We start from the raw sequence: 17,878 nt of genomic DNA, 5'->3' as shown, positions 1-17,878 counted from the left end.
TTTTGGTCTTTTTTTGTCTTTTTTGAGACAGGGTCTCGCTATGTAGTTCAGGCTGGCCTTGAGCTCACTCTGTAGCCCAGGCTGGTCTTGAACTTGCAACAATCCTCCTTCCTCAGCCTCGCAAGTGCTGGGATTACAGGCATGCGCCACCATGCCTGGCCTTGGCCACGTATTTTTTTTTTTTAATATTTTTTGTTTTGGTTTTGTTTTTGAGAATTTTTAAAATACTATTCTTTCCTTTTAAAATAATTACATGTTCACATTCAGTTGTAAGAATTATTGCAGAGAGGACATGTGTATTTTTTGCCTTGGGATGGTCCCGTCTTACAAACTATCATATGATATCATTGCCAGGATACTGACATTTTTGCCTGCTGATTTTGGATGTTATATCCATTGTCATTCCTCTGTAGAAATGGCAGTTCTTTTGTACTGTTTTCAGGATTTTTTTCTTCATCTTTAATTTTCAGAAGTTTTACTTTGATGTGTCTTTGTGTGGATTTCCTTGGGTTTATCTTGCTTGGGTTTTTTTAACTTCTTAAATCTGTTGGTTTATGTCTTGTCAAATCTGGGATGTTTTCAGCCATTATATCCTGGAATACTTCCCAACCTCACCCCTCTTTTTTCTCCCTTTCTTGTACTCCCAAGCATTTGAATGTTAGATCTTTTGTTTAGTTCCATAGATTCCTGAGGTGCTATTAATTTTTTTTTGTCTGTTTTCTTATTTTCTTTTTTCAGATTGAGTAATTTCTATTATCTTCTAGTTCAGTGATTCTTTCTTCTAACCCTTCTGAGTATTTATGATTTTATATATATATATGTGTATATATATAAATAAATAAATAATTTATTAATTTTGTTCTTGTTTTTTTTGAGGCAGAGTCTCACTATGTAGTGCAGGCTGGCCTTGAATTTCCTTATGTAGCCCAGGCTGTCCTCATACTCACAGTGATCCTCCTGCCTCAGCTTCCTGAGTGCTAGGATCACAGGTGTGTGCTGCCACACCTGGTGGTATTAATTTTTAAATTCTGTTTTAACTACTTGGCAGAGTAATTTGGGAGTGCCACTTCATTCCTGCCAGGTAGAAGTTGAAGGTAGAAGTTAAGGAGAAAAATGGTTCCCTGTTATTGCTGGGCAGTGGTGAGAGTTTTGGCTCCCAACAGGGTTTGCACTGATACCACTCTGGCTGGGAGAGATAGCAGTTCCTTGTTACCACTCTCCACATGTCCTTTACTGATTCTTAAGTGGGGCTTGGTGGCTTTGTCACTAGATGACAGTGACAGTTTTGATCTCCACTCCGTGTTTTCTGATACTGCAAATGTCTGTTCTTATTGCCACCTATCAGGAATGAAAGGCCTACCTCCCTATTCAGCTTTTGTTCACAGTAGCATACTGGCCTCATTGCAGCGTGGTGAGGTTGGAATTCTGGGTTCCCTGCTTTGCCTTTTGCTGTAAGGTCAAAGATTTTTCTGTTTTGTTGGCCACAGTAGTGATTATTGTCTGAATTTTTCTGTATTTGCAGGCTGCCCACTGTCCTGTTTTGCTAGAGAAAGCAGACTTGTTGGGTATATTTTTGTTTATTTGTTGGTATTGGCATGGCTGAGTTGATGGCTGTCTTCAGCTTCAAGGCTGGGATTTATGTGGTAGGAAGAGAACTCAAGGAAGTCATCATCATGTAGTTCTTGGGTCCTTTGTTCTGCAGCTTGTCTGCTTTCTCTACCTGTGAAAATTCATATTCATTCCTTCATATTCTTTCTGTTTCTCTCCTTCTCTCCCTCTCCCTTCCTCCCTCTTTCCTTGTAATATAGTATGTCTGGAATTTTTAGCTGTGCTTGATATGAGGAATAAGTACCATTTACATGTTATGAATAGTTTTTTAAATGTCAGTTCCTTCCATAAACCAGCTTATGCTATGAGATGTTTTACTGGTATCAAGTAGTAAAAAATCAAATTGCATTCAAAAGCTTTACTACAGAATATAATTATATAAATATTTTACATGTTTATATATAAGATAAAAATTTTAAGTGTATTAATTAAAAATAGAAATTATATCATGAATACTGTTTTCATTATATGGTAAGGACTAGTTCTCACCAAGTTGCCAGTATAATTATTAATACACCAAAAGTAGATCTTTAATTCTTTTTATGTCTTGTGAAGTTAGGAAAAAATGATGAAAATGTTATTTCAAATTTAGTATCTCAAGTGGTTTGAGTGGAACTAACATTTTAAAACATTGACGAAATTTATCCTTTTATTTATTTATTTTTGAGACATGTCTCGCTACTGATATGTTGTTCATGTTGGCCTCCAGCTGTGTGGTCCTCCTGCCTCAGCCTTCTAACTAGTGCTTGAGACTATAGCACCAGGGCTTTTTTTTTTTTTTGCAATAGTTATTTTCTATCTTTACTATAAAAAAGCTTTTAAAATGTCAACTTTTATTGTTAGCCAGTTTATAGGTTTTTGTTTACATCAAAGAATCATGGGGTAATCACAGTGGATATCTTAGTAACAATGGTTTATAATTCTGTTATTACATTGTAAATTTTATAATAACTTTTCTAGGTACAGTGAAGGTGAAATTCGATTTAACTTAATGGCCATTGTGTCTGACAGAAAAATGATATATGAACAGAAGATAGCAGAATTACAAAGACAACTTGCAGAGGTTTGTGGCCATGTTTAAAATAAATTTTTAGTTTAGTTATTCTCTTATGGAAAGTCTTTATTTTTCTTTTTTTTTTAAAATATAGATTTGATTAAGTTTCTTGAGTAGAAGTTAAGAGAATACAGTATATGCTGGATTCAGGCTGCCTGGTTTTAATTCTTGTTTTTACTACTTAGTGGATTTCTCTTTCTTCATGCAGCATGAGGGTAGTATTCAGTAGTGTTTACCTTAAATGATTGTTAGGAGCATTAAATGAAACACTTGAAACAATGACAGATCATACATGTGAAGTCAATGCTAGCAGTGAACTATTTATGTGTAATTTTATTATATATTTGAGCAAGTTAGAATATGATTCTCAGTGATCTAATTTTTGTTCATATATAATCTTTACTTGTCTTTATGATTATCTATGTGTAGTAAATATGATTAGAAAAGAGAATTAGTAGTAGACAAAGTCTTATTATTTGGTCACATTTTCTTAAAAGTGTATAGAAGCAGATTTATCTTATACCTTAGTAGAAGATTATAGCAATGTAATATATTACAGTATAGTTTTTTTAAGGTAAAAATTCAAACATGTTATTATAGAAACATAGAACTATGGAAGGTACATTTAAGTTTTATTTTTTAATATTGCTGTTTTTAGGCTGATATTCTGTTACTAACATTACAAGTAGAAATTTGAAAATAATTGTATTATGTTAATCATTTAAAAATATTTTGGATGTAAACTTCAATCATTAGGGTTTGGTATTTTTCTTCCCTCTAAGGAGGAACCCATGGATACAGATCAGGGTAATAATATGTTAAGTGCTATTCAGTCAGAAGTTGCCAAAAATCAGATGCTTATTGAAGAAGAGGTACAAAAATTAAAAAGATACAAGGTATGTTTTAAAATTTGTTACTTTAATATCTTAATAAAAAGCAGGATATTTTGATATGAAAGTATGTTGAGTATTTGATTTGTTTTCTTCTTATCATTTACCAGTTTTTAGGATAATGTGTTGGTTTTCTGATACCCTACAAATACAGGTAGTATGACTTTTATTTATTTATTTATTTAATTTTTTGCTGTGCTGAGGATTGAACCTAGGTCCTTGCCTATTTTAGTCAAGTGTTCTACCTCTGAGCTGTATCTCCATCCCAGAATTTTTAGAAGTGTTTTAAATAACAGATTTTTAGCAATTTGATGCTTTGATTCACTGCAGTTACTACTCTTCACTATACTCAATGAACCTATCTTTGGCCATTGGGAACTACGTCAGGCTGTTTACTAAGTCTTTTTGACATACCACTTTGTTTTTCATATCTTTCTTCCTTTCTGGTGTGACACGAGGTTTGAGACTCCTCTGGTACATTTCTTGCTTCAGACTTGGAGTCAGCTATTTTTTGAAGAACTCCCGAATTTTCACCATAGTGAATGTTATTTAAAAACCATTATCTGGTTGCTGACACTGGTCAGTGCTACTGATTGATCATTGTTTCTAGGCCTTCCCAAAGGAAAAAAAATAGTTTTCTTTCTGGCTTTATTTTTGAAAAGAAAATACAAGGAGAATTTATATTAATAATCAAAATTCAGATGAAAAATTTCATACTTGAAGTTAAGAATTTCCATTTCTTTTTTTTGGTTTTTTTCTGGTACTGGGAATTGAACTCAGGTCCTTGCGCTTGCCAGGCAGGCACTGTGCTGCTGAGCTAAATCCCCAGTCCCAGGAATTTGCATTTCTTAAACGCTAAAAATTTTGGTTCCTATCAACTTTAGCATAAATATTTTTTTGATTGATTTATATGTATAGTGTGTGTATGTGTTAAAAGCTTCAGAATAATAGTACCAGTAATGATAACAGTTCAAAAGTTTTTAAAAGTTTGTTTTATTCCTTAAGATATATTCCATCTTAAACATCCAATCAAATCACAGTGTTTTAAATTTCACTTAAAATTTTTTTCTCTTTTGCTTTCACATTTTTGGGATTTTTAAAAGTTCTTATTTAATTTTTAGTTTTATCAAATACATAATTCAGAGTCAAATATAAAAACAAGATTCTCTTTATGGTGGCATTCTCCTTCACTTCTAATCTGTTCAAGCTTTTTGAGAATGGTAAGGGAAGGCACCTTTGAATTTTATGTGACTTTAGATATGGACTTAGGTTGTCAAGCGTGTTATAATAATAAAAGGATCTTTTTCATTTGAAGCTTAGTTGAAGGCAAGAATTACCCTCTTCCCTGTGTTACCCACCAGTGTCAGTGTAGTGCCTTGCATTATGCTTAACAGGCAACAAATGACTGTTAAATAAAAATAAGTGGACATTGAACTAGTAGACTTCTTCAGGTGGAAGTAGCAGGAGCAGGTTCCAGCATATTCTAGACAGAACAAAGGAAAGGCTAAGTTTTTGGGGACAGGAAAGGAAGTGATGAAATTTAACCATTATTTCCCATTTCACATAATATTTTAAAAAGTCGAACTTCCCATTAGTCATACATTCTTATATAGGGTTGTTATTTCATTAATTTTTAATGTCTACAAAAATAAAACAAATTAAATTTTCAGAAGCTTTGCTACAGTATTTGGCAATGCTTTGTTTTAAAAAGCTAAAATAATTCTTATACTGACACAAAATGAATACGTGTTAAAATTTAATATGATTAACAGTAGGCGCCTACAGAGATGTCACAGGTCGTCCAAAAGGCACCTCAGAGAAGCTAAAATTAAGTGAAGTAAGGTAATGTTGAAATAAATTTTTAAAAGATAAAAGCTATTGAAGAAGAGCAGTTCGTTGAATCTCTGCCAGAGAGAAGACCTGTTCATTGCCATCATTAGTGAAATACTAGAACCACTTAAAAAAAATGGGTTATTCTCTAAACAGTGCAGTTTTCTATTGCAAGCAGGTTTTTTTCTTGGAGTCTCCTTCCACAAAATAAAGCCGGTTTCTGTAGGCTTTGTCTGATTATTTGCATAGGTATAGTAATAAGAGTGTTAATTTATCACATAGACCTTAACTTTGCTTTATATTTTACATTTTCATAAATAATATTAGGCTGGACTTTGAAAAGATTTTGCTGAGTGTGCTAAAGCCATGCACAAGAAACTCTTCCCATATGTTCTATTGTATTAATCTTCATTCTCAGTGCAAACAGAATCTCATTATTTCTAGTACTTTTTATTATGGGCATGGAGGATTTTATTCCATTACTATTTTTAATTGGATACAAAAAATAAAATATCAGAAAATTAATAGAAATGTAGTGCAATTTATTGTATTTTATTTCAGATTGAAAATATCAGAAGGAAACATAATTATCTGCCTTTCATTATGGAATTGTTAAAGACTTTAGCGGAACACCAGCAGTTAATACCACTTGTAGAAAAGGTAAGTATTTTACTGGTGAGTGTTTAAGTCTAGTCTAGTTTGTTTTATTTTGGCATGAGTGGAGATAAAATTTCTTGAAGCTTTTCAGTTTTATTTTTTTGCTTTTACCTAGTATTACAATCCTGGAACTAGTTAATCCTGGTACCATAAAATAAAAATACAGTTGCCTGAGTGCTGTAGCCCTACAAAGTTCTTAGAGTCTAGTGTCAGGTTGTTATATTATTGAAGTAAAATTTAAAATAAAATATGCTTTCTTTAAACAAAAACAAATTTTTAATGTTAATAATTGAAATAAAACCAGGTGTGGTGGCACACTCATATAATGCCAACACTTGAGGATTGCCACCAGTTCGAGGCCAACCTGGGATACATAGTAGTTCAAGGCCATTCTGGAATACATAGCAAGATCCTGTCTCAAATGCCTCACTACCAAAAAAGTCCCCCCCTGCCCCCTCGCATTTAGTTTGGCAAAAAATTTGAAGGGAGAAAAAGAGTCTAGACTAAGAAAGAGGTTTTCTTACTCCTTTTTTGGGGGGGATAGGGTTTCACTGTTGTAGCACAGGCTGGCCTTGAACTCGCTTATGTAGCCCAGGTTGGCTTTGAGTTGATGGTGATCTTGCCTCAGCCTCCCAAGTTCTGGGATTATAGGCATGCACCACCATGCCCAGCAATTTTCTTATTCCTAATGTATTGTTCCTTCCACTGAGGTGTAATGAACATAAATTAAGGATGATTTCTGATATTTGTGGAATAAATGAAACACAGATTAAATTGCTTTATAGTTTAAATCAGCATTTTTGAAAATGACTGTAGCTGAATACTGTAAAGTATACATAACCTGGCACCTCCCCAGATATATTCTGATACAGGAGAAAGAATCTTTAATAAGTTCCCTCAAGTGATCTGTGCATTGCATTTTGAGAAACACTTTGAGAAGACAGTACTAGGTAAATGAAATTTTGAATCATTAGTTTAAAGACCAGAATACCTAGTAGGTAGGTATATTTTTCTTATTTATTGAAAGTTAACAAAGCAAAGATATATTTCATCTCAGCTGTTTTATATTACAAATTTCAGATAATATGAGACTTTTTTGTTTACCTAAAGACCTGAAACGTGACCTTTTAGCATTAAATGCAAAAATTATTGTAGAAAACTGCTAAATCTTGTCTTTTCCACATAAGGCTTTTTTGTATTCATTCATCAAGGTATTCCAAGATTTGAAACTGATTTTTACAGTTTTAAATTAACAATATGATCCTGTGGATTTTCAAAATTGCTTGGTTAACAGACTACCTAAAGAGAGACATATGCAATATGTCTCTGTTAAAAATATTAAATAAGCTGGTGGTGCATGCCTGTAATTTCAGTACTTGAGAGGCTAAAGCAGGAGGTTCACTATGGAGGCCAGCCTTAACTGCATAGCGATGCTCCCCCCCAAAAAATAAATAAACAAAATAACAACATATAATAACTAAGTCATGTGATAAATGTCCAATTTAATTTTATATAAATTTTATTAGGAACCCATAGATGATTTTAAATGTATAAATTTTGTCTGAGAGTTGGTCTTTGAATATATTTTTTTGTGCAAATTAGGAAAAGTTTTGTTGCTTTGTTTTCATGAGCCTCTATCTCCAGAGAGATTTTCAGCTTTGCTTTAGAACTGTAATTCTTTGGTTCACCTTTTGGACACAAGGTGGCAGTACATGATTATTGTAGTCTCTTGTTTGCCTTTGTATTTTTGATGAACTCGGTTTTTAACTTTCTAGTTCACCTGTTTCTTGAAACTGTTAATACTACTGTGTAAGCATTATTGAGATGTTTATTTCTTATATATATGCAATATTTATAATTTCTCAGGGGCTGGGGATTTAGCTCAGCAGCAAAAGCGCCTGCCTGGCAAGCGCAAGGTCATGAGTTCGGTTCCCGGTACCGGAGAAAAACCAAACCAAAAAAAAATAAAATAAAAATAAATAAATAAATATAATTTCTCATTTGATTGGCATGCCTAAATTCCAACCAAATGTTTTTAATTATTCATCAGTCATTTACCTAGCTGCAGCTATATTCCTGGCACTCTGTTAAGGTCTAGGAATATACACATAATTAATACAAAATAATAATTTCCTAAACAATTTTTCATAGAGTTTGGAAGAGTAATAAACAATTTAGTACTGTACTGAATAGTATTCTTATTAGTTAATCAGTGCTGAACTAAAAATCATGCTAACAGTCTTGGGTAGATACAGAGTAACTCCTAAGTAACTTTACACTCACTTAAAATTTAATATTCACAAAATTTTAAATCTGTGATTGGAAGTAATTGTATAATTTGTCAATTTGTCAGCTTTAAAACAAATATATTTTTGTTCTTTCTGTTTTCAAAAAGTAGAACAGGGCTGGGGATATAGCTCAGTGGCATAAGTGCCTGCTTGGCAAGCGCAAGGTTGTGAGTTCAATCCCCGGTAGCGCAAAAAAAAAAAAAAAAAGAAAAAGTAGAACAAAAATTTCCTATTTTGAAAAGAAAATGATACTGAATTGTCACCTTCTGTTGATAAATATAAATGTTAAAAAAGTAACTTGAGCCGGGCGTGGTGGCACACACCTGTAATCCCAGTACTTGGGAGGCTGAGGCAGGAGGATCATTGCAAGTTCAAGGCCAGCCTGGGCTACAAAGTGAGCTGAACGCCAGCCAGAACTGCATAGTGAAACAAGTTAAGTTGAAAAATGAGTAGAATAAATTAAGGTTAGATTTTATAATGATAGTCATAAAAGCTGTATGATATTAATGACTACTTAGTGATAATACTTGCAAGAAAAATCTGTTGTAGTGTTCAGAAAAGAATTATTAACTGAATGCTTTTTTTTAAATGTTAAAGAGAATAAATTATTAAACAAATTATTAAAGGGGTAGGAGGAACCAAATAGGAAAGACATAGCTCCTATGAACAGTGGTGCAGAATCTCAAGCCTGTTCAGGATTAGATATTTTTAGTAACTGAGGCAGTTGCCTACAACCTGTGGTGGCATAAAAGCATTTGAGCTAAAATGCTTTCACTTTACGTAATAGTAACAAAAGGTAAAGAGTTTGATTCTCTCTTGAGCATATGGCTATTATAACTAGGCTAAGATCTTAACTCACAAATTTGTTGTTATATAAGGACTATGCATATTACATAAAAACTCAGAAATAACTGAAAATAATTATAAGACATTGTTGCATATACCGTATGTGTTTCATAAAATGTAAAATAAAATGAGCTAGATTGATTCTACTTGTGAAACCTCTACTTTTTTCAAGTATTCTTATAATTCTTTTAAAAGTTTTATCTCAACCTATGGTTCTGAATCATCATCTGTCCCAAGTTTTAAACAACTACCTATAACATGTAAAATCATGGATATAATTGCCATGGAAATCCAAACTCACTTTACAATATTGAATTTTGTCCACAAAATTCAAGATGCTATGATTCACTTGGTGGTGGTGTTATATGCTTTCAATCCCAGCACTTGGGAGACTGACACAAAAAGAGTGCTGCAAGTTCTAGGCCAGCTTGGACTACATAGTGAGTTCAGGACAAGCCTAAATGATATAGGAGAGACCCTGTCTCAAAAAACCAAATAATAAAAAGTAAGGTTGAAAAATATTTTAAGTTATTCCTAATATTTACATTAATGTCTGTGGTTACAGAATTACCTGATGCATTAATGTTTACAATCTCATTGGTACACTGTAAAAGGAAAAAAATTTTAATTATATTTGAAGATTTTGTAATACATTGTTTTTAATTTTTAGGCAAAAGAAAAACAGAATGCAAAAAAAGCTCAGGAAACCAAATGAGGAGGATGCTTTGGGATATGTACACAACTCTACATCTAAACTTACTCTCACGGAAACCATTAAGTCTAAGGAACTTTGAGCAGTGTCCTAATTGACTCCTGCACGTTTGGCAAAAGTACCAGTCTATCTTGTCTGTAATGCATGGATCCATAAACTTTATCCCCACCTGCATCATGTGCATGTAGTGCATATTAAATAAAAGTGATACTAAGAGTGCTTGCCCAAATTCAGTTATTTGACATTGGAGCTGAGAACTCTTGTTGGTACTCTGGATATGTAACTATAGTCATGAACCTTGGAAATGCACAAATGATATTCTCTAATTATTGTCCTAATTGATCTTTTGATTTTTTTAGCTTCCAGTTTATAAATATCAATTCTAAATTAAGTTGAATCTTCTGTTTCTTATCATTAATGGAAAATCAATATTTCTGTCTTTGCTATGTTTTGAGGCTCTAAAACTGAATTTATCTTACTGATTGTTTGATTTTTATGCAGATCATTTGAAAAGAATGCAGGTACAGTTTTTAGTGATTTTCACTGATTCAAATAGAAAAGGTAATAAATATTCCAGTTGTATTTTAGCAAACTTTCTTGAAGTGTTTGGAGTTAATTGTATAATTGTATCTAGAAAAGTCTAGATATTATATTTCAAAAGAAAATTTTAGGTTAAGAACAAATTGTGAATCTTAAAGAGTTTTGGCTTTACTCTCCATGGGCAACCTTTATTCATGCTGTTGAACTGTATCTTTATTGAAAATTGTAAGTTTGACCGTTCAGTTTATCTGCTTTTTAAAAAAATGCAGTGGTAGTAGAGAACTGTCTATGCTAATTTGAATAAAATTAGTAGAGCCTACAGTTTCTAAGAGTCATGTACAATTTGCTCATAACAGATTATATTTTTTCCCTTTTGGGAGTTACTCTGGTTTTTATTTTGTAAATTAATATTGTACTGTATTCTTGTTTTTAAGCTTCTTTTCTAAGTTAAACTTCAAAGGAAATTTTATAAAACTTCTTTTTATAAAGGAACTAGTCTACGTTTTTCTTTACCAAGCACATTTTTAAAGTTGATATATGACCTTTTTAACATCTTATTATTTATTGTAAAATAAATTCATAATTTATTTCATAAAGTAGAATGTGTACCCATCTTCCAGCTTTAACACATGACTTCTTTAGGATTTCTTTTTAAAGCTTACTAATTGTGATTTTATTAAATGATTTAGAACCAATATGAGGAAACCTGGGAGAAAATCTAGAAGAAAAATTAATGAAATAGTTTTTGTATGTAATTCCAGTTGAAGGTAATAAAGAAGTATACATAGTTTTTCAGTTATTTGTGGGTCAACATATTTTGGTCTTGATACAGTAGTAATTATGGAGTGTTGCAAAGCTGTCATACAATTTTCAAAATTTATCTTAGGCTCATTTTGATCTCATTCATTTAATTTCTATTTTATTAAGGCTTAAATAAAGCAATAAAATAACAATAACAAACTATTGTAGAAAATAGTATCTAGTAATCAAATCAGTGGAATAGGAGAGAGGACCTGAAAACAGATATTTATTTTTCTGATCACTTGACTTTTAACAGAGGTGACAAAACAATCGAACAGGGAAGGAAAATCTTTTCAAGAACTGGAGCCAGGATAATGTAGCTGAATATTCACATTGGGAAAAATGAACCATGATGCCACTACCTCACCAAAATGAATTTGAGTTGGATCATAGACCAAAATGCAATAGCTACAAAGTATAAAGCTTTTTTTTGTAGGAAACATAGGTGCATATCTTTGTGATACGTGGGCAGCCAAAGGTTTCTTAGCTCACAGAAAGCAATACCCCTTTAAAAGATCCAAAATTTAAGTCCATCAAAATTAAAAACTCCTCATAGAGAGATACTGTTAATAAGAGTAACTAGTATGCAATGACATTTATAAAGTAGCTTTATAAAACTAGGTTAATAGATGTGAGGGTTTTTTCTTGTCCAATTCTGATAAAGTTTCTTGATAGGAATTTCTATAGTTTTAAGAATGATTTATTTTGTCTGCTTCTTTAATCATTATAAATGCATTGTGACACTTCATGGTTATTTCTGCTTGTGAATAAAGAAGTATGACTTGTCCTTGTCTTGGTCCTGTGTATTGCTGATTTGAAGCTGAATTATGAAGCTAAATTGAGTAGTAGAGAAACTAGAGGAATAAGAAGCAATTCTGAAATAGATAAAATATTACTTAGGTGGATTTTTGAAGGAAATTTGTTTTAAAATCTTTTTTGTTTACTTTTGTCATTTATGAAACCTCATTTAATGGTTGGGTAGGTGAAAGCACTTCCATTATGTTTTATACTTTTTAAAAAAGCCTGTTCAGAGGGATGTGCTTCTGCTATTACAAGCAAGGAAACTTGCCAGTGCTGCAGCACTGGGTAGTGTTACGTCTGTGTTTAGCTTCCAAGATAGCTGCCTCTTTGCTAGCAGAGAGCAGTCAGCTGGACTGTGCCATTAAACTAGGCAAATATTTGTCCTGGGATCATGACTATGGGGAATTGCTCCCTTATTTAGGACTGGTACATATTTCTGTGTGTTCTATGATGCTTCATGCAGATTAACTCTCCTAGTTGCCTCTAACACTTCAAGATATACTCAAAAAATTTTTTTCCCACTGATTCTTTTGTATTCTTCTCCCAAAAAAGTTTAGAGGAAATTGATACACAAAATAAGATTTATGTTACCCCATAGGTCTACTAACAAGAATGACCATAGAACATTATAATGTGTTTTGTGATCCTTTGTCCTTATTGTGCACCTTTATTTCTGAGCTTAGACTTGCATCCTCTGCCTGTAATTTGAATTAGGTTTAGTTATATATATATTATTTAAAAACCTGCTGATAGGCAGTTTTTCATTTTTGTATCAGTGGTGACTTACAGGAAATAAAGTGCCACTACTGGGAATTCTGAAACTACCTTAGCTCCTTGCAAAGTTATTGGCAGATTGGGAGGAATGGCCTCAAGAGTGAGTCTCCAGAAAAGCGTCCCAGCAAAGCATGTACGTATTGGCCCAGGAGTTCACCACTGCTGTGGAAGTTAGAGTATGTTGTAATAGTCTTGTTCCAGGAGTGAGGAACCTGCTGCAACTGCCTATTGATAAGTAGGGTGTACACAACCTCCACATGGCTAAACTTGCCCCTTGAAAATATCTGAAGGGAGACTTAGTTGGCTTCTATCTTACTTTTGCTTTTCATTTCTTACATGGGCTTTTCTGCAAGGGTTTTCTGGGAAATTATTTTTTAGCTTTCTAGTCTCTGCAGCATGGGAATATATACTAGTAAGGAGTTGGGATTAGTGCCAAATGCAAGCCATTTACTCACAGTATTACACATTTCTTCATTAAAACACTTGTCCTTTTTACATGAGTACATGTTTATTTGAGAGAAATAGGAAAAAAACAAAAATCAAACCCAGTCTCTATATTCAGAATACTGTGTTTTGAAGTATATTTTCTAAACTGTGTGTACATTTACATTCACATATGTATATATTAGGTGTTTTCTTTTTACAAATATGGGACAGTGAATAAATTTGTTGCATACTTTTTTCCGTAAGCTTTATATCAATAAATATAGTTGCATTACATCTTTTTTAGTGGCCAGTTAGTATTTCATTACATAGATGTGCTTTAATGTGTTTAACAAGCCTCATAGTAAAGAATAAAATGTGTAAATACACTGGGTAAACGGGCTACTTTGATTTTTAGGTAAGATTTATTTTATTTTATTTATTTTTAAAAATTAATTAATTTATCTATCTATCTATCTGTGAGACAGGGTCTCTCTATGCAGTTCATGCTGGCCTTGAACTCACCATGTAGCCCACGCTGGCCTCAAACTCGCAGCAGTGGCTCCTGAGTGCTGGGATTACAGGTGTGTGCTACCACATCCAGCAAGATTTTATTTTTAAAGTAGTATGAACTTCTAAGTAAAACATGCATATTTGTTCTTTTCTTTAATACATCTTGATCTGGCCTAAATCCAGTGACTAATGGGATAAAGCTTCACCTCTTCTAGCTTACCTGGTACTTTTGATTTTGATTTGATTATATAACTTCTTAACTTATCAGGATGGTTTTAGATGCTGGATGTGTAGTGGTGAAGAATATAGAGCCCCTTGCCCTCACAGTGAGACAGGTAAACTGTCTTACAATTTTTTCCACTAGTAATAGAGAGTGCAAAAATAGAGCAGGACAGAAAGATGGTGAAAGCTAGGGTTTGACTAGATGGTCAAGGAAAGTCCTTTTAAGGAGATGATTTTTAAGCAGACCCAAACAAACAGAATTTTCTTATGTACTGTGCCTTTTAGATTTTTTCTATTTTACACAATGTACTTCTCTGACCTTGTAGTAAAGACAACATTGGCTAAACCACAAAATGAGTGGGGGAGAATCTTATATTTTTTAAAATAGTTTTAACCTCCCACTATGATTAAAAATTTAAATATCACTAAAACATTGAAATTGCTAGAAACAGTATGGCAGAATATTTTATTATTTGGAAATGGAGAGCTTTTAAAATGTTACAAATAAGAGATAATTATGTAAAAATTTAAAATTTCTATATATAGCAATAGATGCCATAAAAACCTTGAAGGATAGCAAGCCATCAAATAACATTTTGCCATACAAAATAATGTAACATTTATTAGGAATATAATTGATATCTAATACACAGAGATCTACCAAAGGAGGGAAGCGGGAGAGAAAAAACGTGATATGAACAGGCAATTCACAGAAGAAATTAAAATGGTTATCATAAAAGATGGTAGGTCCTACTAGTATTCCAGAAAATGCAAATTAAAATAATAAAGAAATGCCCTTTATCCCTGTCTCCCTGTCTCTCTCCCTTCTTCATTTCCTTTCCTTTATTCTTTCTTTTTTTCTATTCCTCTTCCTCTGTCCTCTTTCTCCTTCCCTTTACTTGCCACTTTCTTCTTTTAGATAATATAATATCTAGGATAATCTTTTGTGATCCTTCACACACTTATATTATTCTTCCTACTAGAATGATTTTTAAGCCAGACATGGTGGTGCACACCTGTAATCTCAGCACTCAGGAGGCTCAGGGAGAAGGATCATTGCAAGTTCGAGGCCAGCCTGGGCTACAAAGTGAATTCAAGACCATCCTTAACTGCAAAGTAAGACCCTGTCTGAAAAAGGAAAAAAAAAAAAAAATTTATTTAAAAAATTTTTTTTTATTTTAAAGAGAGTAGTAAATGAGACACAAACAAAAAAATAGAACAATAGCAGCATACCAGTATTACAAACATAAACAAACCAAAGCAAGAACATTTAAAGTGATACAAGGTTTCAAGACAAAATACAAAGTAACGGTGGTTGTTATATTACTTATCGCTATCCTCAACTACGTTGCTTAGATTACTAGATGTAAGAACAGAAGATTGTTCAAACCATTAAAGAGAATAAGAAAATAATTATTGGATAAAACATTAGAGATAATGCAGAATTTCACTAGACAACATGGTAGGAATTCACCATGCTAATTCCATTGCATATTGTCACCTTCAAATCAGCTGCCCAGATTACTAGATACAAGCATACAAAATTGATCAGAACGTAAAAAATTTTAAGCATTAACTTCATTTCTGTATACCATCAGACATCAGCAATACAGTTATTGCAGCTATTCATATATATATATATTTATATTTTGCCTTTCTTTTTTCTTCTTTCTGTCATCCCAGTCGTTCCTTCCTTTGAACAATTTCTTTCCCTTTTCTATCATCTATTGTATGTTTTGAGTTTTATGTATTCCTTCAGGTTCCTAAACCAAGGAGACAATATGATGTTTACACATGTGGGTCCGATACATTTTACTTATGAATATGGTCTTTAGTTGCATCCATTTACCTACAAAAGCCTTGAGTTTATCTTTTTTATAGCCAAGTAATACTCCATTGTATAAAAATACAAAAAAAAAAGATTTTTAGAGCTGAAAATTGCATTATAGAATTATACAGTAAAGGCACTCGTGAAAAAGCTATCTGGGTTTATTAAGAAGCTTTGTAGGTGATACCGAATTATTAAGGAATGCATACAGTAAGTGGTAATCATGAGCTTTAAGATCCACTGGCTCCCTGAAGGTTAGTAATTACAATTTTATTTTATTTTATTTTTTAGTAATTACAATTTTAATTAGAAGCTGACAAAATCTTCAAGCTGAGCCTCCCAAGCAATGTCTCCTAATGAGGTTACCATGGTCCTAGATCTGACCTTTTAGCTTACAATTTGATTATACTTATTGAAAGTAATGAGGACTTCGGATCGCTAAGCCAGCTTAATAATATTTGCAGGCAACTAATTTATACCTGAGAGTACAATTTATTAATTTTTGTGTACAATTATAACTGCCAGTTGACTAGATATTTTTTTCAGCTTATTAGTACTTTCTCTCCCTGGTAGGTAAACTTAACCAAGGAAACCAAATTGAGACCAGTAGGAAATTGTTTTCTTAGAGACACTGTGATCGCCTTTGACTCATTTTGCCATGTTAGATGTCAGCCAAATCTGCCTGCTCCATTACACACCTTGTTGAAAATGTACTGCACCCTTCTATATGTTGCTAGAAACAAAAAGATAGTTTAAACTCCACAAGTACCATTTTTCATCTTGACATTTTCCTACGTTCTTTCCCATGTCAATATTTTCAAATTTGTTATAATTTAAATTTGTGTTTATTTGTTTTTAATTTTGAACTAGCATTTTAGGGGCATTATAGAAGCTTCTTGTTCTAATTTTTAAAAGGGTCTCCAGGTGAGAGTACCATTTTTATATGTAATGTTTATCTAAAAAGAATTAGTGTTTCTATTCAAATGGTACCAATATGACCTTTGTTAATATGCTGAAATAGTCTGTATTTGCATTATAAGTTTAGAGTGCTTGATTGTTTTCAGTGTTCTTCAACTTTGGCACTTGGGAAGACCATGTTTTTGGACTTCACTGTGAAGAAAAGCCATTGAAAAGGTGGTAATAATGTAGTTCAGAAGAAAGGAAGAGAAGTAAGTGAGAAAATGCTTCCTCTTGAAGCAGATGTACTCATCTCTATAGATGAAAGCTTTAAACAAGAGAGGTCATGAGAAGCATGTGCTTAATGATAAAGCAGATGGTGTTAGAGCAAATGGAAGATATCTTAGACTTTAGAGAGTTAAAGGAAGCATGTACGTGGAGTGGATCACAAAATAAAATTGTTGAAATAAATGCAAAATGAGAAATTCTTGCAGAATGCAGAGGGAAAGGCCAAAGAAATAAAGATATGAAAAGAGAAAAAGATGTAGAGAGTCTACTAAGATATATAATTTATGTGTAGTAGGAATACCTAAAATAGAAGACAAAGCAAATGAATCAAAAAAAATAAGGAACTAATTGAAAACTTTCCAGAGTTTAAGAGCAAAGTAGTCCTATAAATGAAGAAGATTCACAGGGTGCCTAAAATTTAATGAAAAAAGCAACACCTAGACATATCCTGGTGACTTGAATTTCAAGGGTAAAGAAAAAATTTTTTCAAGTACTAAGAAAGTATGTTACCTGACACCCACAACTTAAAGTTTTCTCATGGTTTTAGAGTATTCAGTCCATGGTTAACTTGCTCCAAGTTAGAAACATGGTAGAAGGACTTGGCAGAAGAAAACTGTTAAGTTCTTGGCCTGAAGGCAAAGTACAGAGCAAGAGTGCCAGCAAGAAATACACCATCCAGCAGCACAGTTTCAGTAACACTCCTCCAAATGCCCCTCCTTTATTGGGGGTGGCCGTCCTCTTCAACAGAGTGTGAGGCTTCAGGAGGGATGCACATGGTATGGTGAGGGAGGAAGGGGACACCTGCCTAGCCAGGCAGATCAGCCAGATCAACCCGGCCCATCAGTGAGGTGACAGATGTTTGTTTTTTTTTTTGTTGTTTGTTTTTTTTTTTCGGTACCGGGAACC

General features: G+C 33.0%; 1 protein-coding gene across 2 annotated transcripts in view; it reads left to right on the top strand.

Moving 5' to 3' along the window:
- The window catches only part of Uchl5 (ubiquitin carboxyl-terminal hydrolase L5), a 36,090-nt gene extending 24,077 nt beyond the window's left edge, over window positions 1-12,013 (top strand). Inside the window, exons 8-11 of one of the 2 annotated variants that reach the window (XM_005375104.2) lie at window positions 2,569-2,671; window positions 3,448-3,558; window positions 5,944-6,042; window positions 9,844-12,013. In XM_005375104.2, the coding sequence (XP_005375161.1) occupies window positions 2,569-2,671; window positions 3,448-3,558; window positions 5,944-6,042; window positions 9,844-9,888 (358 nt within the window). In that variant the 3' untranslated portion in view covers window positions 9,889-12,013. Of the gene's footprint in view, window positions 1-2,568; window positions 2,672-3,444; window positions 3,559-5,943; window positions 6,043-9,843 lie in introns of both variants that reach the window. The other variant, XM_005375103.2, reaches the window with a different exon arrangement.
- Window positions 12,014-17,878: the final 5,865 nt, after the last annotated feature.

Source organism: Chinchilla lanigera, unplaced genomic scaffold, assembly GCF_000276665.1.
Source record: "Chinchilla lanigera isolate Chin_1 unplaced genomic scaffold, ChiLan1.0 scaffold00005, whole genome shotgun sequence".
NCBI lineage: Eukaryota > Metazoa > Chordata > Mammalia > Rodentia > Chinchillidae > Chinchilla > Chinchilla lanigera.
The sequence above is the reverse complement of the archived record's forward strand: the minus strand, read 5'-3'. Positions and strand labels throughout refer to the sequence as shown.